General features: G+C 40.4%; 1 protein-coding gene across 1 annotated transcript in view; it reads right to left on the bottom strand.

The window, feature by feature from the left end:
- Positions 1 to 4,643: 4,643 nt before the first annotated feature.
- barc (RRM1_TatSF1_like and RRM2_TatSF1_like domain-containing protein barc) overlaps positions 4,644 to 22,766 on the bottom strand; it is a 44,324-nt gene continuing 26,201 nt past the window's right edge. Inside the window, exons 5-8 of the mRNA XM_019053090.2 lie at positions 11,228 to 11,400; positions 9,235 to 9,421; positions 8,190 to 8,326; positions 4,644 to 6,657 (exon numbers count right to left, since the gene is read on the bottom strand). Of these exons, the coding sequence (XP_018908635.2) occupies positions 6,339 to 6,657; positions 8,190 to 8,326; positions 9,235 to 9,421; positions 11,228 to 11,400 (816 nt within the window). The 3' untranslated portion in view covers positions 4,644 to 6,338. The remainder of the gene's footprint in view (positions 6,658 to 8,189; positions 8,327 to 9,234; positions 9,422 to 11,227; positions 11,401 to 22,766) is intronic.

Raw genomic sequence — 22,766 nt, 5'->3', positions numbered from 1 at the left:
AAGAAATTGCACTATTTGGCAACACTGCAATCACTGCATACGGAAGATAGTGACTAATTAATGGGATACGATTTTTACATAGTTAGAAACTATTGCTGCGAGCGTTATTTCTTCCAGGCAGATACTTACATTATTTCACTTTCAATATACCTCCCTCGTACAATTGTTTGTGATTTGAACTGTCGGTAAAAACGCAGAACCTAAAAAAAGAGGGAAATTTAGAGACTTTTTTGTTGAAAATATAAAAAGCCGGGAAATTTTCCGCTCTGCAAACAGCGATAATCTCGATAAGTTATGATTCCACTCGTTTTCTCCGATAACGGTCCTGCAAATTGCACAGTTTGACAACGCTGCTACATATGGAAAATTGCTAATAATTGATGGGTTACGATTTGCACATAGATCCAAGTAAATTAAATGAGAAAATTCAGTCGAAGAAGGTAAAGTGTGTGGTTGCCGGTGAAGTCAGGCGAGCAACTTCGGCATGAACAGTCTCAATTTCATTTAAGTATATAATTTTCTTTTTATTTACTTATTTCCTTTTATCATTTTGATTTAATACACAAACTGTTCTCTCCGCATGCAACGACAACATGTGAATGCAGTGTGTGACACATTCCATTATTACAAGCGGAACGAATTCAAGGCGCTCCGGCTTTTACAATGGCTGGATTTGGATGCAACTATTCGTGTTCTCGGGATGTCCGTGTTGCATAAGCAAAAAATTGCGGGCGCTTGGGTTTTCTTAAGCGCAACGTACGGCTGCGATTGTCAGTTCGCGAGGATTTTCTACTTTGCATTCCCAACGGCGTTTACCATGAAATCCTTGGAGTTCGAATGAGCCGTGTTGTATCACGGCAGCGTTGTAAAATGGTGCAAATGGAGAATTTGCACGCACATTTTTTATTGCTTCATTTGAAAGTGCTTAAAGAGCTGATTTCACAGTATTTTTTATAATTTTTTTCTGATATGGGAAATAGTACAAAAATAGATTTAAAACTTAGAAGATGCACCGCCTTGTGACGTCATCTGGCGGCATTTCCCATTTAAACACGTGTATCCTAGCAGATTAAATCATTTCGTCATATTTTCTCCAATAATTGTTCAATTTATGAACCAAGGGTATCCTCGCGTTCAGCTCACTCAGTAGTTTCCACCTAAACACGAAATCCAGCAAATTTCAGACACCTGCAAATTCTCCATTGCGGAAATAGTATCAGTAGTAATTTTGCGGGTTTGATATCCGCAATACCTCTGTGGATAGGTTACTTTAAGTAAAATTTATACTATCTAGCAACGCCCCCGTGATGCAACAAGGCTCATTCGAACTCCAAGGATTTCATGGTAAACGCCGTTGGGAATGCAAAGTAGAAAATCCTCGCGAACTGACAATCGCAGCCGTACGATGTGCTTACGAAAACCCAAGCGCCCGCAATTTTTTGCTTATGCAACACGGACATCCCGAGAACACGTATAGTTGCATCCAAATCCAGCCATTGAAAAAGCCGGAGCGCCTTGAATTCGTTCCGCTTGTAATAATGAAATGTGTCACACACTGCATTCACATGTTGTCGTTGCACGCGGAGAGAACGGTTTGTGTATTAAAGCAAAATGAAAAAAGGGAATAAGTAAACCAATGAAAAAATTACATAAAATGGAGACTTTTCATGCCGCATTGCTCGCCAGACTTCACCGGCAACCACACGCACTTTACCTTCTTCGACTGAATTTTCTCATTTAATTTACTTGGAACTATGTTCTAATCGTAACCCATCAATTATTTGCGATCTTCCGTATGTGGCAGAGCAGCGTATCGCCAAATTGTGTATTGCAGGGCCGTATTGGCAGCAACGAGCGGAATCGCAATGTATCGTTATCATTGCTGTTTGCAGGGCGGCTAGTTTCCTTGGATTTAAAAATTCCCCCAATTTTTACATACTTTCAATATGAAAATCTCCAAATTCCCCCGGGCTTCCCTTTATTTCTATTTTTTGTTTTGTGTGTGAGTTCTGGGTTCTAACAAAAATTCGAATCACAAACAATTGTGAAAGGAAAGTAACTTGAAATTGAAAAAATGCAACATTCTGCCAGGAGTAATAATTTGCACAGCAATATTCTCTAACCTCTCTCGAGTTATCAAAGTTGGGCAAATCTCTCGATTGTTTTATACAAACTATTAATTAGCGACTGCTCACGGAAGAAAGGAGCTTAGAGCCTGGATACATTTTCGCATAAGCGGAATTTTTGTCGTTAAGCGGGATTCGGGTTTCCGACAAAAATTGCGCTCCAATTTTCCAAGTTGAAGTTGGAGAGCGGCCCGGTCATCGCGGCCGAGACTGATGCGTTGCCATTTATGGATTTGAATATCGAATAAAAAGTCTCAGGTTTCGTGAAATGGACTATAAATTAGGAGGGGAGGGGGAGTTTCTACTGTTCCCTACGTCATTTCATTGACTGAATGCTTCACGCCGCGCCGTCAGGACTCATAACATTGGTTTGACCTCACATTTTTGATGCTTTTTTGAGGAGGAACGTTCGTACAACATTCGACTTCGTGCCATCGTACAAATAATAATTTTGGGGTTTTCAGTACAATGGTCAGGGCCGGATTTAGGGAATGGCCAAATGGGCCGCGGCCCATGTCGGCAAATTTTGCAATTTTTTAAATGTAGGTATCAAAAAAAAGAGAGAAAAAAATCGGATTAAGGAAATAAATTACAAACGAGAAAAGGCGACAGAATCTCTCATTTCCTGATAGTAAAAGTATAGTAATTTCTAATTTTGTCGTCTTTCGGTAATACAAGAGACAACACCTTTTATTAGTCGAGTTAAGAGAGAAACCCAACTCGTAATTTGACCTGGAACGGAGCGGCGCGGCGCGGTGGTTGGCATGAAACGCATAGCGCCTACAAGACTCAATGAATACTTCACGCATTGCGTCAAACACAGTGCGGTGTCGCCGTCAAACGCATAACGCCTACAAGACTGCATGCATACCTCACGCATTGCGTCAAACACAGTGCGGTCAGTTTGTTCTTTCATAATTTTATCTTTCATTTCTTATAAATGGAAGGCCTTGTTCACACAGGGATAGGTTCACGGAACTTAACTTTCGCGCTAAGTTCCGTGAACTTTTGCTGGTAATGTTGACAGGGCTTGGCAAAAAATGTGTCCAACACGAGAAAACGCGTCTCGTGCACCCCTCCCCGCTGCACGTTCACTTGATGGTTTTTATTGATGTTTCAAAACGAATGAGAAGGGGGCGGCACAATACAGGCGGCCCATGGGCAGCAAGTAGGTAAATCCGGCCCTGACAATGATACCTTTTATTGTGGAAGGTCTGATTTGGGAACTGGGCAAAAACAAACTTGGCCACGCTTTAGTTGAGAAAAAAGTAAGTTGGTCCATTATTCCTGCTGAACGTGAACTAAGTTCTGCGGAGATGGACCACTAAATTTATTATTTTCAGCGTCATTGCACGTCATTTGAGTAGGTATTAGGTCTGCAAGGAGGCTTCTAACGGTTAAGAGATTGAGAAAATAGGGGGGGGGGCGGGGGGGGGGGTAGCAACTTCGGAGGTAACAACTACCTCGAGTCGGGTCTACCTCGAAGATTTTACTTAAGGTCTAAAACATATTTAGAAGGGGGATATTTAGATATTTTTACGGGTCATTTTATATTATTGAAACTGACATAGTTACTACAATTGGAGGTTTGTCTCGATGCACTGGGAAAAAAAAACATTGGATCTCGAGTCCGCAGACTCTTAAAACCATCGACAAGAAAAAATACTCTTGATTCAATCAGATTTAAGCTTAAATCAAGAACCAAGCCTCTTAATTTGAGCGGATTTCCTTTAGATTTAAGCGAAAATCTGATTGAATCATGAGTTTTTTTTCTTGTCAATGTTTTCAAGAGTCTGGACTCTAGATCTAATGTGTTTTTTTTTTCTAGTGTGAAACGGAAATTATTAATTTATCAAGAATTGGAAAGACTTCTTAAAATATGAAGTAACGATAATTAAATCATAAACAAATGTGTCTTTGCTTCTAAAACAATCATAGAGTAAGGCTACCCAAGTAGCAGTGATCGCGATAAATAGCGATTTCATCGGTTAGTTATCGCGATTATATCAGTGGCAATATATCGAGATATTATCGCATTAAAAATTGCGATATACGGCGATTAAATCGCTACACATCGCAATTTTTGGTTCGATAAAATCGCGATCAATTTTCGTCGATAAAATCGAGATTAAATCGCCGTTAATCGCGATTTTTATTTCGATTGCCGGGCGATAAAATCGCGATTTTATCCCGATAAGATCGAGGATGATCGTTCAGATGTTGATGATCCCAGCGGTTTTATCGCCGATAAAATTGCAATATATCCCGATTTTTCCGTTAATAAATGCTACTTGGGTAGGTGCCTTCAGGAGCTATCTCTGCCGACGATTGCAACCAAACGATGACATCGAAGCATTGATGCAACTATTTGTGCTTAACGGACGTGCGTGTTGCATAATCACAAAACTGAAGGCGCTATTGGGTATCTTGCCTGAACAGAGATTTGCGCTGCTTCAAGCGCTGGCGAACCTTACGATTTTACTACGAATAATAGGAAAGGCAAAAAATCAAAAAAAGTAACTGACTTGTCTAGTTTATTATGTTCCTAACTTTACAAAATGAAAAACAGAACAATGACAGTACTTAAAGTAAATTGGAACTATCAGGTACCACCAACGAATGACACGTGGGTAAGTAACTTACAAGTCGTTCATGCATCTTAAAGTATCCGAGGAGATACTAGGTGAATTTCAAAAGAGAGATCCATTTATTTTTTGTCTTTCTTTTGGCATCATGGTTGCGGCGACCAAAAGTAAAGAAAATTAAATTCTAAGTATTTGTATCGAGTAATTGCTTTACTACAGGTGAAAGATGCATTGTCTATGGACACCTGTGGGCCGATAAGATATCAACATCGAAAGACATAAGACGTAAAAATGCGATGTATTGCATGGTTCAGATAGACCTTTTCTATTGATCCTCTTTACTATGGAAAGATCTGTATTTTAGATTTATTTGTGGTAAAAAAACGGTAAGTTCGTTTTCTTTTTACTATTTCTGGAAATTAAGTCGTTAAATTCTCATTAATTCATAGAAAATGCATCGTGAATGGTAATAAATGCAGCACTTTGAAATAAGGATCCGGAAAGATAGATATAAGTACCATAAACACAGAAGCTTGCATAAGTTAAAGCTAAGTATTGACGAGAGAGGAGTTTCAGTGGTGTGCTGATTTGACTATACACACTTGTTTATACTTCGACTAGTACTCTACAATTACAGGAATGAAGCAGCTTTAAAAATTTCACAGAGAAATATCTATCCATCATAAAAATAAACAGTTGGTTGTAGGTTACTGTCCCTAATCCCAAACGGCTCATTTCTAAGTAATGGCGAGGTTGAGGAAAATGATTCTACGTGAGATCAAATGAGAAAAAATCAAATACAATAGTGGCGAGATGGACATTTCCGAACGCCGTATTGGCTATCTCGGCGCTACGCGCTTAATGCAATTGTTTTTTGTGGGTTAAGAATGTTTGTACATTGTACAAATCGGGGGAAATCCCTTCGAACTAAGTGCACTCCCTATATGGCAAAATTGTACAAGATGGAAATTACTAAACACTTTCGTGCTACGGAAGAACGACGCGTGGGCCTTCGGACGTTGCCAAATTTCCTTTAATAAAATATGAATTTTCAGGGAAAACTGAGAACATTTTTCCACGAAATTTTCAGAGAATTTTTCGAGATCAGATCTGAACTATCTGAAAATTTCAACAAGACACACTCGTAACTCTCTTTAAAAATAAATAATAACTAGTAGGACGTTTTGCAACTCTCGAATGTTCAGACGGCATTTCTCCATGACACGGCGGTACGCAAGCTCATTGGGCGGCCATTTGGATCGTGTTTAATATAAAGAAACCAAGCCAAACTACTGCCAAAAATGGAGCAATTTAATTTCTTACGAGAGAACGTTTGTGCAGATTCCTTTGAAAAATTTAAGGAATTTGCTACGTACTGTGGGGAAAATTCACTGAAATTTGCACGCAAATCCGCACAAGCGTTTTCAAGTAAAAAATTAAATTGCCCAGTTAAAGTTGGCAATAGCTGATGTGGCTTGGTTCCTTTCTGTTTAACGCGGTCAATTTCACGAAAAAATAGAATAATTAAAAGTAAGTTTTGCAACCTTGGATTTCAGTTACGTTTTTACGTCGAAGAAACGCGCCAGGGATGGACGAAAAGTGCATCCGATGCACTCAGCGAGCGGAGTCATGCATCGCCGCTTTCCGCTACCGATTTCCCTTCCGTTTCGTTCTCGATCATTTTTTTAGTGTTTTCTTCTTCTTCTTCGGTCTCATCCCCGCTGCCGGCGCTGCTCCGAGTGTTCGAATCCGACTCCACCGCATCTGCGTCCGCGGTTTCAGCTTCTGCGTCCGCGGTTTCAGCATCTGCGTCCGCGGTTTCAGCCTCGGGGGCCCCGTGAGTTTTTTCACCGGGGGTCTCGCTTTTCTCGCCCGCGTCGGCAGATTCCAAAAATTGATCCCACTTCTTCAGTCTTTCCTTCGCCTCTTGCTCGGACTCTTCGATTCTGAAAAGAAGCGCAACAGAAGATCTTTAAAAACTTCTGTTAATTTTCAAGGTGGGTTGACGTTTCCGCACAAAATTTCCGATTTTGACATTCCCACACAAAAACCTGTATTGTCATTTCCGCACAAAACATAGAGTACATGGAGTCGTAATGTAAGTGGGAGAGCTGGCGCCACTTTTAAGCATTTTCCATGTCTCGAATACCGAGACTCCTGTGTGACGCCGGGTCACTTTTTCGATACATAATCGATTGTTTGCGATACACGGGTACCCGGCCATCCGATGACAACAACAACAACAACAAAGGAGATAGGAATTACCACGTATTCCACACCGCCATTTTGGATCGAAAATGTATCGAAAAAGCGACCCGAACTCGGCGCACACCGGGCTCGGAATTCGTCGAGCAGAACATGGCGCCAGCTCTCCCATTAACATTACGACTCTATGTACTCTATGGCACAAAATCAGCCGGCAAAACTTTATTTTTGCACGACTAGGCAACTCCGCGCAGATATTCGAATTGTGTTTCTCTTAATCCACGTACAGAAAAAATTTAGAAGAATTAGAGGGAAACATTTTACTGACCTATTGTTTATCGAGGATCGCTACATTTTTTTGTAAAAGATAACACCGTAAGTTTTGTCATCATTTGATGGCAAGGTAACTTGTGTAACTTCATGACACTTGTGCGGAAACGTCAATCACGATCGTTGTGGAAATGTCAAAATCCCAGATTTTGTGCGGAAAATGTATACTTCCATTTTTAAAGATTTGAAGCAGTTCATTAAATACGTAATATTGAAACTCGGATTTTCTCATCCCCCTCCTCTCGCTCGAAACGCTGGTCTAAGCCCCGCCCCCCAAAAAAAATTTCTGATTAGGCCCCTCTCCTTTTCCCTCCCCCCCCCCAATAGGGTTTTGTGATAAGTTAGAAAAATTGCCAAATTGCGTCGAGTTTCCACAAAATTATCGAAAACTCACAAATTTCAGCGTTATGTAACGCAGTCTAGGATCCAACCCCCTCTAATATAGCATTAAGTTTTCCTTAAACTGTCCTTTTTAGAGAAGATTGAAGGAGGTTTATAAGTTTCTAGCATCTATTTTGGACGCGGGATGGATGAAAAAACAAATTAATTACTTATATCATAAAATTATAAATTATTAAATAAATGAATAAGTGAGCAGAGCGAAAAACTGCGTCGGGTCTCGGTCAGATAATTGTAAAGCCCTTGACATCAAACTGAAATTATTGTTCACATTTTTGCAAATAAACAATCAAGAATTAACAACCCGTATGCTATTGGAAGTGTTGAAAACTTTTAACTGCCCGGGACCTTTCGGTACCACGAACTAAACACAGACCCCAGATCTATTTGTCCATTTGCTTACTTTATTTGTTTACGTTTTTTTTAAAAAAAGATATGATATTGAGGGAAGCAGGTTCTTGAGGAACTTTGATCGTAAAATATCTGGAGTTTTATTGAAAAACAAGCTCGACGAGTTTTCGTGTGATTAATGTGTTTTACATACCTGTACTTGGTTTTTCCATCCCATTGTTCAGCGATGATTTTCCGTTGACCGAACCATCGACCGTTGATCAACTGGATACAGGCGTCTGCGGCTTCAGCTTCCTTAAAATTTATTTGGGCTACACCTTCAGGATGTCTCTAGAAAACGAAAAATTAACAAGAAAAATACATTATTTGCAAAACTAGAGCATTTTCTGCATTTAAACTTCTACACATTGTTCACCTTAGATGTCTCCACACCCTCCTTGATAAGAAATATCTGGCGACCGTGAGGAAATTGAGGCAAGATTGCCGGAATATGCAATAAAATGAGAATACTTAACATGAGTTCAAATGGGGGGAAGTGCTGATTTTCAGCACTATTTGGCAATTGGGAACTATGAGGAGCCGGGGGCCCCCAGAAATCTACTTTCAGTTTTCCAGAGAATGTGAGGGATTTTGCTAAATAAATACGTGACATATCTTTCATCTTAGAAATCGTATTTCATTCAATTTTTAGCCGCAAACAGCTCAAAATTGCTATTGCGAGGTCTCCTTTTTTCAAAGATTTCTAGGCAGACCCTCTGTACTTTCTTTGGAGCCAAAGAAGACCCTCTGAACCCCTCTATAAAGCAAGTAAAGTCCCCCAGATCCCCCTCGGTGGAGTGGTTTTCTGAACCCCAAACCCCTTACGATAAAGTGCCCACCCCCCCCCCCCCCCACCGCTCATGCACTGGCTACACCATCGACTAGCAGATTAATACAGGGTAGTACCAGAAATAATTACAGAAACAGAATGCTATAACTTTAGTTTTCATAATTTCAAACGCATTTACGGACAGATCGCTGTTCTAAATGTAAAACCATGTCTAAAATTTTCACTGGGAAAGGCGCGAGCATATTCTTAAACTGATACAGGGATTCGCATGACTCCCAAAAATTAATGTCGGCCAGTGTCCTTATTTCCATTAGTACACTCATTAAAACGCAGTGGGTCATTGACATACATGATAATCTTTTCAACTGCGGGTACCAAGTTCTAGAGAGAGAACTGATGGACAACTTACATCATAAATGATGACTTTCTTAATAGCTCCACACTTTGCTACTTCTTCGCGGAGATCTTCCTTGTATTCGAGAATTAGAGCGGGACTCTCATCAAAAATTTTCGGATCGAATAAATTCTTGATGATCACAATTTGTTCGTGTTTCGCCCTCTGTCCACGCAGCTTGTCTGGTTGCCAGGCAAACAGCCTACCAAAAACAGAAATCGAAATATCGTTGCTGAGAGGATACAATTGGATAGAAAACATGGATAGAAGAGCACATCGACGACGGAAGTAATATGACACAATTCGATTTTTTACGTTGCGAATTTCCTGGCGTGCTTTGCGATACATCGGTAGATCTGTCATTCAAACCTATGGAAAAGGATCGATAAAGACGGTGTTTGCAGCAAACACCTTGCTAATCGATTTTGTACCATAACTTAAAATGGAGTGATGTCGATAATCGATCATTCACGCCACGCCACTGATTGCCTGTCACGTTCAAAACCAGCGAACGTTATTTTTGAGGGTGCGGTGGCGTTTGCGGACGTGGCGTTTGCGGATTCTAAGAATCGGGTGGCGTTTGCGGATTCTCATATTTTGACGGTGGCGATTGCGGACAGGCGGAACAGGGCCGGTGGACTTTGCGGACCAGAGAATTTCGGCGGTGGCGATTGCGGACGGAGGGGTAGGCACACACATATGCACCCCCCACCCCTGCGCTGTATATTAAAGAGAAAAATTACCGGAGAGGCTCTGGATTCCTTTCCATGGATGTAGAATGAAAAAAATATTAGTATTAAACATTAGTATTATATTAGTATAAAAACATATAAGCAGTGATCATACAGTAAATTTTTAAAAAAGGCATATCAGAAATCAAGAAACTGAAAAATCGTCAGTTTCAGTCCATTTTTAGGATGAAAAACCTGTTGTAAATTCTAGTCTAAAATTACTGAAAGTCAAAAAATTAAAATACGTTTTCATTTTTCTTATATTATTTTTTGACTTTCAGTAATTTTAGACTAGAATTTACAACAGGTTTTTCATCCTAAAAATGGACTGAAACTGACGATTTTTCAGTTTCTTGATTTCTGATATGCCTTTTTTAAAAATTTACTGTATGATCACTGCTTATATGTTTTTATACTAATATAATACTAATGTTTAATACTAATATTTTTTTCATTCTACATCCATGGAAAGGAATCCAGAGCCTCTCCGGTAATTTTTCTCTTTAATATACAGCGCAGGGGTGGGGGGTGCATATGTGTGTGCCTACCCCTCCGTCCGCAATCGCAACCGCCGAAATTCTCTGGTCCGCAAAGTCCACCGGCCCTGTTCCGCCTGTCCGCAATCGCCACCGTCAAAATATAAGAATCCGCAAACGCCATCCGATTCTTAGAATCCGCAAGCGCCACGTCCGCAAACGCCACCGCACCATTTTTGAGATATCGGCTGATTATTCTTCGGACTAAATGTCGCTACATGGAACCACAATTTCTGACTCGTCCGCGTTAAAATGCTATCTGCACCTACCTGAATAGGGAAACTAAAGTCACCACAGATGCGTTTTTTGAGATGATCGAGACGTAGTGGTTCCAAGTGGTATTGCAAAATCTAGGTCATTTTTCTTGTACAGAATATTCTGTGAAAATTTCAAACAATACCGTTCATTGGAAGTTCTTCGAATGAATAAAAAAAAACAAAAAAAAAAAACAGCAAAATTGTTGAAACATTGCATATAAGATACGCGTTTTACAACTGTCACCAACAATATGTAAAACGGCGGGTAAGGCAAGAGGAAATCATTATCAAGAGAAGCTTACGATCATTTTCGGAAAAATTGAGTGACTGAGTCAAAGTTCAGGATAAAGTCAAGTGCTTCGGCGTTCTTCTAAATTTATGCACGAAACAAATATATTGAATAAATGAGTGAATTTACTCAATTATTTGAGGATAAATGAGGAGATTAAAACAAAACCAAAATACATTTGAACTATATACTTACTTTTCATGCATCTTCTTAAGTTTCTCTTTGTCTTTCTTCCTTTTCTTCTTCGGCTTCAGAGAAGGATCATACGAGTCTCCTTTCATTGTGAACTTGGCTCTCTCTACACTGATTTTCTTCCCTCGGACATCACTACCATCTAAAACTTTTAATGCTAATTCAACGGATTCTTTCTACAACATAAGAAAAGATCATGTCTGTTAGGGCCAACAATACCAATGCTTTCTTTCGAGGAGATTTATCCCACTAGTAATTTAACTAAAACAACTGTAAAACTCATAGGGGGTTTATTATCTTTGTAAAGACAAGACAAGACCAGATTTTAGACAAGACCAGGAAATACACAATAATTCCAAATCTACGATAAAGAGAATTAAAACGGTACCGATCACGTGATGAAATGGATCTGCATGACAGCATATAAAATTTACGCACTAATTTGGATTTGTTCTCTGTTGAACAAATAAAACATGAGAGGAAATTAGGCGATGTCTGACGTTATGAGGCGATTCTGATTCATTCCGGAAAAAATTACGTCCACAATTCTGTCGAGCTAATAAGAAACGCCCTACGTGCATTCGACGTTTAACAAACTACCCCGATTGAGAACTAATCTTTGAGAAAAGATGGGAATGTTTTTTCTCGAGGATTTCGAGGAAACCAAAACAGGCATCGTGAATAAACTTCTCTGAGAAATTATGAAAGAAAATTCCCAAGTTTTCCAGCAAATTTACAATTTTTCGGAAGAAATTTAACACCGCCCAAAAGTTCACACTACGTTTTGTTTCAGCATGACAAGATTTCCGCAAAATCCAAACTGGCCACGAGCATATTAAAATAAGGAACTTAATTTTCTGGCTCTGAGATAAAAACACCTATTTATACTTTGGGAAACTAGTGGTACATATCTTGTTTCTAAAATGAGCCAGATAATGGAGATGTTGCATGTGTGAGGAATTTGCGACTTGACTGTTGATTCTTATGTAAAATTTTGCGAGAAACACGATGGTGCCACTGGTTTTCTCTGAAATCAACTCCCAAGCTCAAAAAAATCTCTGAAGTTGAGGCCAAAATGGAGGGGATATCCCACGCTATCCTGAAAGTCCGCACCTCTACATGAAGACAAACTCTCCATGCAAAAATAGGGAGCAAATACATGAGCAGGGTTGCCGTGCTTTTAGTTTTGGAGTCCCTAAATAAAGTGGCAGCCTTGTCAATGTATTTGGTCCCTATCTTTGCACGGAGAGTTTGTCTTGATGTAGAGGTGGACTCTCGGGGTAGGGTGGGATATCCCCTCCATTTTGGCCTCAACTAGAGAGCTTTTTTTGCGCTTGGGAGTTGATTTCAGAAAAAACCAGTGGCACCATCGTGTTTTTCGCGAACGTTTACATAAGAATCAACAGTCAAATCGCAAATTCCTCACACATCAACATCTCCATTGTAGTTCCTGATTGCAAGATGTGCTCCAATTAAATTTCTTCGGCCGATTTTTTCGCCCTTATGAGATGGTAAAAGTAACTTCACGACTGCAGCAAGCAGAGAGGCCCCTTCCACTGAAGTCACGTAATCCAGTGATTAGCCTTTGACAGGTGACGGACTATCTCGGAGGCTGACCTTAGGAGCACTGTGGCAATTTATTAAGACCTCAACGAAGCCTGACATTCTTGGACGGCGGGTTGTCAAAGAACTGTAGTGCGGGAATCCTACCGTGAGGTTAGGTTCGGATCAGCCGGAAGAGGATGATGGTAAGCGGAGATAAATCAGTAACATAGAAGCGTGGTTGCGGTACTTCAGTTATTGCAACGATGGCAGTCGAAAACCATCGTTGCCATAGTAACCGTCGCACAGTGGAATGAGCTCGTAGAAGGGGTCGATCATGAATATTCTGGACAAAATTTCAAATTTTGTTGTTAATTTCGTCACAAATTCAATTTTAATGGGTATTTCTGAATGGAAATTTCACGAAAAAAACCAATGAAACCATTTCTGCGAGAAATGAGGGACTCGGCCCCAGGGCTGGATTAAGGGGGTGGCCACATGGGCCGCACCCATGGCGGCAAATCTGTAGGGGGCGGCAAATCTGTAGGGGGCGGCAAATTTTGCGATTTTTTTAAATGTAGGTATTGAAAAAATTCGGATTTAGAAAAAAAAATTACGAACGAGCAAAGGCGACAAAATCTCTAATTTTCTGAGAGTATAGTAATTTTTACTTCTGTCGTCTTTCAGTGATACAAGAGGCAGCACCTTTTATTAGTCGAGTTTAAAGGAGAAACCAAACACGCAATTTGGCCTGGAACGGCGCGATTTACCTAGACAGAAATGATGACGAGGACTTGAGATGAAAAGGAGAAGCCCTCGGCGCGGCGATCGGCATGTAACACACATTAGCGCCTACAAGACTGCACGAATACTTCACGCATTGCATCAAACCTGTGTTTGATGCAATGATGTGTTCGGTCATTGCGGACAGCGTGAGACGCATAGCGCCTACAAGACTGCGTGAATACTTCACGCATTGCGTTAAACATAGTGCGGTCCGCGAGGCGCGGCGCCCAAAGTTAAAATCATTAATCCACATTTATGTTTGTTCTTTCATAATTTTTTCGTTCATTTCTTATGCATGGAAGGCCTTGTCCACACAGAGATAGGTTTACCAAACTTAACTTTCGCGCAAAGTTCCGTGAACTTTTGCTAGTAGTGTTGACAGGGCTTTCCCAAAAAATGTGTTCAACACCAGTAAACGCGTCTTACGCACGCCTCCCCCGCTGGCACGTTCATTTGATGGTTTTCATTGACGTTTCAAAACGAATGAGAAGGGGGCGTCAAAATACTAGTGGCCCATGGGCGGCAAGTAGGTAAATCCGGCCCTGCTCGGCCCTATGACCCTGCCATCATCGGCTTCCTCGTGTAATTTTAGAGCGGCGATGGTTCGGCTCATAATCTCACGTGCAATGTAAGTTCTATTTTAGATCGAGGTGCGTCTGCAATGATTCCGCATTGATGGATGCGGATCATTACGGAATGGGAGGGATGAAGCGTGCGTTGCGGAACCACGCCGGTCTAACTTGATGACACACAATTACGCTCGATCTTCAATCACTCGTCATGATCATTCGGCAGAACAAAGAGCTCATGTGTCTGTGCCCTCCTCCGAGATCCGAAGAAATGATAACATTGGTGGCGCTGCAGTTAGTCGGATATTGTGAAATATCAACGAATAACCCATATTCAACCCACGATTACGCCCAGTTTGATACGTTTTGTGACAATTTATGGACAGTAGTTCGAGAGCCAGACGATGTTTACTGACAAAATCTCGACACAAGTTTTGACCACTTAAATCTGCACCGACACGTAAAAGGTTGTCTGCCATCTGATGACACACGACCATTTTCAGTGTCAAAGCATGTAAAACTATCGATCAAATAATCAAAACTTGTGTCACGAGTTTATTACTAAATATCGTCTGACTCTCGGGCTACAGGGTAATTTTAGCTTCTTAGCAATGTTACGGTGAGCCGTCATCTTGTTTGTTTATTTACGGCCGTAACTAGAGCATCGTGAAGCCAAAAAACTCGTTGACCAATCAAAAAGCGGCACAGTTTTCTTATAGTAAAAAGATACGAATGATCATACTCTGTATAAAGGTACTCTAGTCCGATGAAGAAAAAATGAAGTATGACAGAAAATCTGCAACGTCGCAAACAGAGATACGTGATTTCGCACTTTAGCAATCGATATAAGTTATTTTGAGGCCAAAAAAATAAAAAAATAATAATAATAAAATAGCTGAGAAAAAATGACATGATCGTGTGAATAATATTATCTAATAATGAGATTCACAGTATACTTGCTCGAACTGACCCGGCAGTTGGCACTTGCGCTCAGTGGCGTGGCGTGAATTGCGATGTATCGATTGTTATGCCATTTAAACCTATGGAAAAGGATCGATAAAGAGGGTGTTCGCAGCGAACACCTTAATAATCGATTCTTTACCATAGGTTTAAATGGCATAACAATCGATTAATCGCAATTCATGCCACGCTACTGCTTGCGCTGACGGTGAGAAAAAATGAGGAGGGAGCGCGGCAGGTGAAAAATCCTACCACACTGACGAGGAATGTGCAAGATTATGCAGAAACTTGAGAAAGGAATACAGGAGCAGCGAACGAACGTTACATGACGAATAAATACCGAAACAGATGGAATACGCTTAAAACTACGGAACTGACATTCTTCATTCATGAGTTTCTCGAGAACTGAATACTCGCAAAGGCTATCATAATCGAAATTCGGGTGGGGTACTCTGAGAAAAAAATTGTTAGACATATTTTATTAGATTAAAACGAAATTTTAACTAATTGAAAAAAGTCATCGCTAATAATCCATCTTTTCCCAGACGGAGGAACGCAACTCCATTCCAAGGTTGCAAAATTGAATAAAGCGATTAATTTTTTACAAGAACGTACTTGGTGCAATTTTTGTCTAATATTTTCCGGATTTTTGCATGAGGTCAGATGAAAAATCAGTAAAATTTTTCGTTAGAAATGCCAGAGATTCTACTGATGAAAATGCAATTTGCGAGGGGAAATTTGGCAATATTGAAATGTACTTACGTCCTTTCGTGGGGGGACGTCGAATCTTGACAGTCACAGGATCCATACTGCCGTGCTAAGGAAGAACGTCGTATGAACATTCGAGAGTTGCCAAATTTCCCTTGATAAAACATGTGTTTTTGACGCAATGGAGATGTTGCATGTGTGAGGGATTTGCAATTTGACCATTGATTCTTATGTAAAAGTTTGCGAGAAACACGATGGTGCCACTAGTTTTCTCTGAAATCATCTCCCAAGCTCGAAAAAAGCTCTCAAAGTGAGTTCAAAATGGAGGGGATATCCCTCCCTACCCTGAGAGTCCACCTCTACATCAAAACAAACTCTCCGTGGAAAGATAGGGAGCAAATACATTAGCAGCGTTGCTGTGTTTTCAGTTTTGGAGTCCCCAAATAAAGTGGCAGCCCTGTCAGTGTATTTGCTCTCTATCTTTGCATGGAGAGTTTGTACTGATGTAAAGGTAGACTCTCAGAGTAGGGTGGGATATCCCCTCCATTTTAGCCTCACTTTGAGAGCTTTTTTTGAGCTTGGAAGATGATTTCAGAAAAAACCAGTGGCACCAACGTTTCCTCGCGAACTTTTACATAGGAAACAATGGTCAAATCGCAAATCCCTCACACATGCGACATCTCCATTTTGTAAGCAACTTAATCTCAAATATCTGAAAATTTCGAGATAGAGTATTCTTAAATTGCGTCAAAAATACATATTTAATCAAGGGAAATTTAACAACCCTCGAATGTTCATACGACGTTCTTCCTTGGCACGGCAGCAGACACTGGAAATGCAGTCGCTCAATAATCCAAGCTTTGAAGTCAATGTTCGCGCCTACCGAATTTCATCAGGATTATAAATAGCTCCTCATATTTCTCTATCAGTTTCGAATCGGATTACCGACCGTCAGGTCGACTGTAAAAAGCATCGTAAAATAATACCAGAAGACTTTAAGCTTGCAGGTTCGCCTGATGGGAGAAACAATGACAGGGCTCGATAGTAAAGCTCTCGGGAATGCAGCAGCTTTTTTGTTCGATTGGCAGTATGACAACCTCGCAAATTAATTTCCGCCATAAGTCAAGGATTGTCATTCGGCATTGCATTACGACTGCTCTTACGCGTGTTTGGTTTGACATCAGTCCCAAACGTGTATTGATACCGAATGTTTACTTTGACACTACTGTGGTGTAGAGGATAAAAACAAAAACGCAAGTCGCAGATGAGCTTTAGGAGGAGTAAGCGGATTTTCCGTACTTAACTGTCTATTTTTTTTTTTTTTTGAAGGAGGAGGGAGAAAAATAAACTCGGCATTTCGTTGTAAGGACGATATACAATATTTTGGAGACCCTGCCTGCTCTGCTATCTTCCTTGTGGTGCAAGTAATAGCTACTTTCGGAAATGAACGCTCTGATTCACTTGATGATGACTGTTGGAAATAGGGAAAAGTAACAATGCTAACATAATTTGCAAAATTTTGCCGGAAAAAGCTCACCCATTCCTCATTCGTGAGTCATCCTTCGGCGAATTTCATCGGTATTGAGAACAAGTTGCAGGGCCGGATTAAGGGGGTGTGTATGTAAAATGTAGGGGGCGGCAAATTTTGAAATCTTTTTGAATGTAGGTATCAAAAAAAGAGAGGAAAAATCAGATTTAGAGAATAAATTACAAACGAGGAGAGACGACAAAATCTCTCATTTCCTGAGAGTAAAAGTATAGTAATTTCTAATTTTGTCGTCTTCCGGTAATACAAGAGACAACACCTTTAATTAGTCGAGTAGAGAGAGAAACCAAACACGCAATTTGACCTGGAACGGAGCGGCGCGGCGGTCGGCATGAAACGCATAGCGCCTACAAGACTGCATGAATACTTCACGCATTGCGTCAAACACACTGCGGTCGGCTTGAAACGCATAGCGCCTACAAGACTGCATGAATACTTCACGCATTGCGCCAAACAGTGAGGTCAGCAGCGGTCGGCATGAAACGCAAAGCGCCTACGAGACTGCATGAATACTTCACGCATTGCTCCAACACAGTGCGGTCGGCGCGGCGGCGGCGGAAGGTAAAATTATTAACCACATCTATGTTTGTTCTTTCATAATTTGTTCGTTCGTTTTTTTTTTTTAAATGGAAGGCCTTGTCCAAACAGGGATGGTTTTACGGAACTGAACTTTTGTCAGTGTTGACAGGGCTTTCACAAAAAATGTGCCCGACACAAGTAGACGCGTCTCGTACACCCCTCCCCCTCCCCCACCGGTACGTTCACTTGATGGTTTTTATAGATCGTATTCGACAGATCACGCAGGTGAGATTATATTGATATCGATTGATTCAACATGTAACCACAGCCTCAAAAGTCCATTTAGAAATCTGAGGTAACGGGTCTTATGTGATTGAATTTTTATTCCCTCGAGTACCAAATGGCAATGAAAAGTGAAATTGTTAGGAATTTTCTCATTTTCAGCTTTTCCAAATTGAATCCTAACATTTTTGTTTGAGGTTATGTTCTGTTGTTTTGAACCAAACGATACATCGAACCACTGTCGAATACGATCTATTGATGTTTCAAAACGAATGAGAAGGGGGCGGAAAAATACAGTTGGCCCATGGGCGGCAAGTAGGTAAATCCGGCCCTGACAAGTTGTTCATCAATCATCATTAGGCTAAGAGTAACGTTGATCTCCGAACTTAACTTTTACATTAGGTACCCGATTACATTGCTCAAAATGTTAGTTCGGGGTCTCTAAATTATATTTTCTCCGGTCCATTCCTTGAGCTCAGTGGCGAGGCGTGAATGATCGATTTTTGATATTTCGCCATTGGAAGCTCTGGTAAAAAAATCGATTATTAAGGTGTTAGTTGTGAACACCCTCTTAATCGATCCTTTTCCATAGGTTTGAATGGCAGATCAATCGATAAATCGCAAAGCACGTCACGCCACTGTTTGAGCTTGTAATAACAAGCAATTAGAGCCAGTGGCGTTTCTTGTAAGTTTTCAACCCTATTTTTCCCCCATTTAAACCCTTCTAACTGATCGATCCTGTAGGTATACGAGGCAACCTACCTAAATTAATATCCATTGGTTTCCATCCATTTAAAAGTGTAGAATCTAGTTCAGACTGGGAACTTACAAGAATATCGCCTCTTGCTGGAATCGAGCTTTTCGATGGCGCCCATCTCTTCTTTCCCTTAAAATCGATTATCTTTCGCTAAAAATTGTTCATTTGAGCCCGTGATAAAGATGATATTAACTTGATGAATAAATCGACAATGTGATCGTTATTGACTAGGGATATCGATCTACAAGACTGTGAATGTCAAGATACACTGGCAACATTGAAATCGACCGCAAGGAGAATGAGGGGTCATACAGACGGCTAAATCGAGTAATCGAGCATTACTCATACACACCAGTTTAAAATAGATGCTTGAGTTTGGTCTAAAAATTTCACTCAGAGGAGGCAGACGATTTGATCTTATTCTTCTTTTCTTCTCGGAGCTAGATGATTTCATTCGGGACAGCCAAAATCAGGGAATCAAACATGATGTTACGTCCGAGTATGTGAGGGAACTTGCGTTGTTTTCCTCCATAGCTGCCTTTCCTCCTAAAGTATTGTCACGTTTATACTACACTAATACACTATCGTGCCTTACGTGGGTCGACTTTTATCTGCGTAGCACATGCTGTCAAAAAGATGCACTATGAGTCTTGGTGGAGCGACTTACACAAAAATTTTGAAAATTTTGCGAAAAATATGAAAGGAGACCGAAGAATGTCCATGTCGAATAGATTTTCAGAGAACGATTTTGACCTATTGGCCCGATTATATGACGTCTTATAGACCTGTCTCATGTTCATACTCACAATTTCCGCGTTAATATTTCAAGTTTTGCGATGATTTTGTTCTTCTAAACGCGAAGAGTAAGAATTAAATATAAAAACATGCAATAGCTAACTGTTCCCCAACATATTGCGCCCTTTCTTGGTAGGGCAGTAAAAGGGTTGCTTGATATGACAGGTTTAAAATTACAGTCAGTGATATAAATACCTCCGTTCAAACTTAATGCGGGGATTGAACTTGAAGGCCTAGGTCATAGGTATGAAAACTTTTAAAGAAACTCTGAGTTGTGTTATTAAGGTCATCGGAGAAGGCGATCGACTCGCAAAGCATGTGGCGGGAATTGGGGTTAAATTTTTCTGTCCGCGCGAAGATACCATTGCTGCAATGCTGTAACAGCAATTATGGGTCTGCAACTGATGCTGCGGGTTGTATAAAAACCGTGGCATATTTATGCGCCATCGATTAATTCATTGATCGATTAATCGAATTGTAAGTACCGTTTAATGGCTGACACGTCGAGTGCAGAGAGGCGCACACTACTATCTTACATAGGTCTGCTCATTGTTGCGACATTGTTTCGAAAATTGAGTTCATTCCTGTCCTTACATGGACGAGAGGTGAGAATGATCAACGAAGATATCTTTGGAGAATTTTCAGGAGTCAGTCGCGCTGGTCACAGAATCGTGTTTTGATGCTTTATTCTTGCAGATCGACTAAAAATCAGAAGATCTGCCCAAACAGCAACTTTCTACGTTGAATATTAACCGAGATATCGCGCCTTGAAAAACTCGATTTATGACGTCATCCATCGCGGTAGTACATGCCATGTTATGCATTTCCGCGGTGGATGACGTCAAAAACCAGACTTTTCAAAGGACGATATCTCGGTTAGTATTCAACGTAGAAAGTTGCTGTTTGGACGGATCTTCTTATTTTTAGCTAATCTACAAGAATCAAGTATCAAAACACAATTATGTTACCAGCGCAACTGGCCCGTTCACGGAAATTAATGAAATTCCTTTTGATTTTAGGACTTTATCGAGAAAAAAAAACAAATTTATGAGAACTTCCCCGCAGCGACTTTTAGAGATGCCACGAATCTTATTTGGATTCATTTTTTGGTTGAATAAGAAAAAAATAACGTGCATCTGCAGCAGCTGGACTTGATAATCTAAGAAGATGGTAAAATAGAGCTGGGTCCACACAAATTTGAGGGGAAAACAAGGCTAAAAAGTTCAAAAACATCAATTAAAGTCAAAAGCTTTGATTTCCCCGCAAAATAGTGTGTACTGTGGATCCAGCACTATTTTACCACCTTGTTGCAAAAAGTTCGGGTCTCGTTTTTTAGTGTCTTTTCCTGGCTCGATAATCTAAGTTACACCATCACTGGAAAAAAAAACACATTGGATCTAGAGTCCAGACTCTAAAACATCGACAAAAAAAAATACTCTTGGTTCAATCAGATTTAAGCTTAAATCAAGAACCAAGCCTCTTAATTTGAGCGGATTTCCTTTTGATTTAAGCTTAGATCTGATTGAATCAAGAGTCCTTTTTCTTGTCAATGTTTCCAAGAGTCTGGACTCTAGATCCAACGTGTTTTTTTTTTCCCCAGTGATTGCACTGAGAGACAACGGTGTTTCGATCGTAATAAATTGCACGTTGCAAAGAAGAATGCAAAGCTCTTCCATGTCCGACGTCTTTCCGGCCCAATCAAGGCTGGCCAACTGCGAGTTTTCATTAAGAATGCATCCCGGTGCATTTCCAATATCTCAAGTTACCAGATGTCCGCAGACAGCTCCAATTCAGATTAACGTCCGCCAGCAAACGAGAAAAACAGGGTTACATCAGCTTCGATCTTCGATACCCATCATAACAGACCAGTGAAATGACGCCATTGAGTGCATGGGCGGGACTAGAACGAATTTGTGGAGGGCATAGGGGGCACCTTATCAAGGTGGTATTGGGGCAAGGAAAGACATACCGCCAAGGGGGGGGGGGGTACGCCCCCAGCTCTGAAGGGAATTTTGAAAATTGAGATGTCTCAGGGCAGCGTTAGAGCTTCCAGTCAATTTTGGAGAGAAGACGCCCTTAATTCTCCAGGTTTTCTAGACCAACTTTAAAATATTTTCTGATCTTTTTTCGCGAACAAATCTCCTAAGACACCCCCATGCCGCTACCTTACCCTACGTACTTTTGTAATTTCGTTATTCCGTTCATACTTTACACTAGATAGACATGGCGTGCGCTTGAAGAGGATAATTTTGGCATGGGCCTCTATACAGACACAGAATGAATTGAAACACTAGACACCGTGGTTTCTTCTTCAAAATAAGATGAAAACGCGTCACATAACGAGACTAAAAAATTTCATTTGTGAAAGCAGAAAAGTTTTTGTTATCACGAATGGGGCGTTAAAGGGTTATTTGATTTGTATCTTTTGTTTACTGCCGATGAGGAGGTTCAAACCACCCCGAAACGTCTCTGTCATTTTGTTTGTTCCTTAGACTTAGTTCCTCATTTTCTTACATTTTGTTTCGTTACATTATTCGAGCAATTTTTTGTACATTATTCTCATCTCTTTGACAAGATATGAGAGTGTGCAATTAACATTGATTAAATGGCAAAAATACAAAAGACATCATTTGCATGATAACACTTCAATCTGATCTGTGTTAGAAATACTTGTTAATATCTTGTCCAGGAGTTGATTTTCGAAGTTCCTGTTATGTGAATCGTTTCCAGGTCAGATTTTGAAGAGAAAACATGCGACAGTTTTCCTGCTTCGGACCACATCTAATAGTCCATTCTATCGAGAAATTTTGACGAGCTGAAACTTTTTTAAACTTCTTTCCCCAGAAAGCTCGTTTCCATTCTCAATAGAAACAACCCAAATTATTGAGCGATCACGATATAAAAATTTGAAGAAAAAAAACGAGTTTTCCTCAACATTGAGTAAGGTCTCTGTTTCTTCGGTCACCTTCTTACGCATATTGACCCAGGTCCAGACCCACTTGATTTTAGACGATGACCTTTAAAGGTGAAAAGCGCTGAGGAGTTGAGTCAAAATGTCAGAGAACGGAGAAGTGTTCC

This window comes from Bemisia tabaci, chromosome 7 (assembly GCF_918797505.1).
Source record: "Bemisia tabaci chromosome 7, PGI_BMITA_v3".
Lineage (NCBI taxonomy): Eukaryota > Metazoa > Arthropoda > Insecta > Hemiptera > Aleyrodidae > Bemisia > Bemisia tabaci.
Note: the sequence above shows the minus strand (reverse complement) of the source record. Positions and strands in the feature narration are given on the sequence as shown.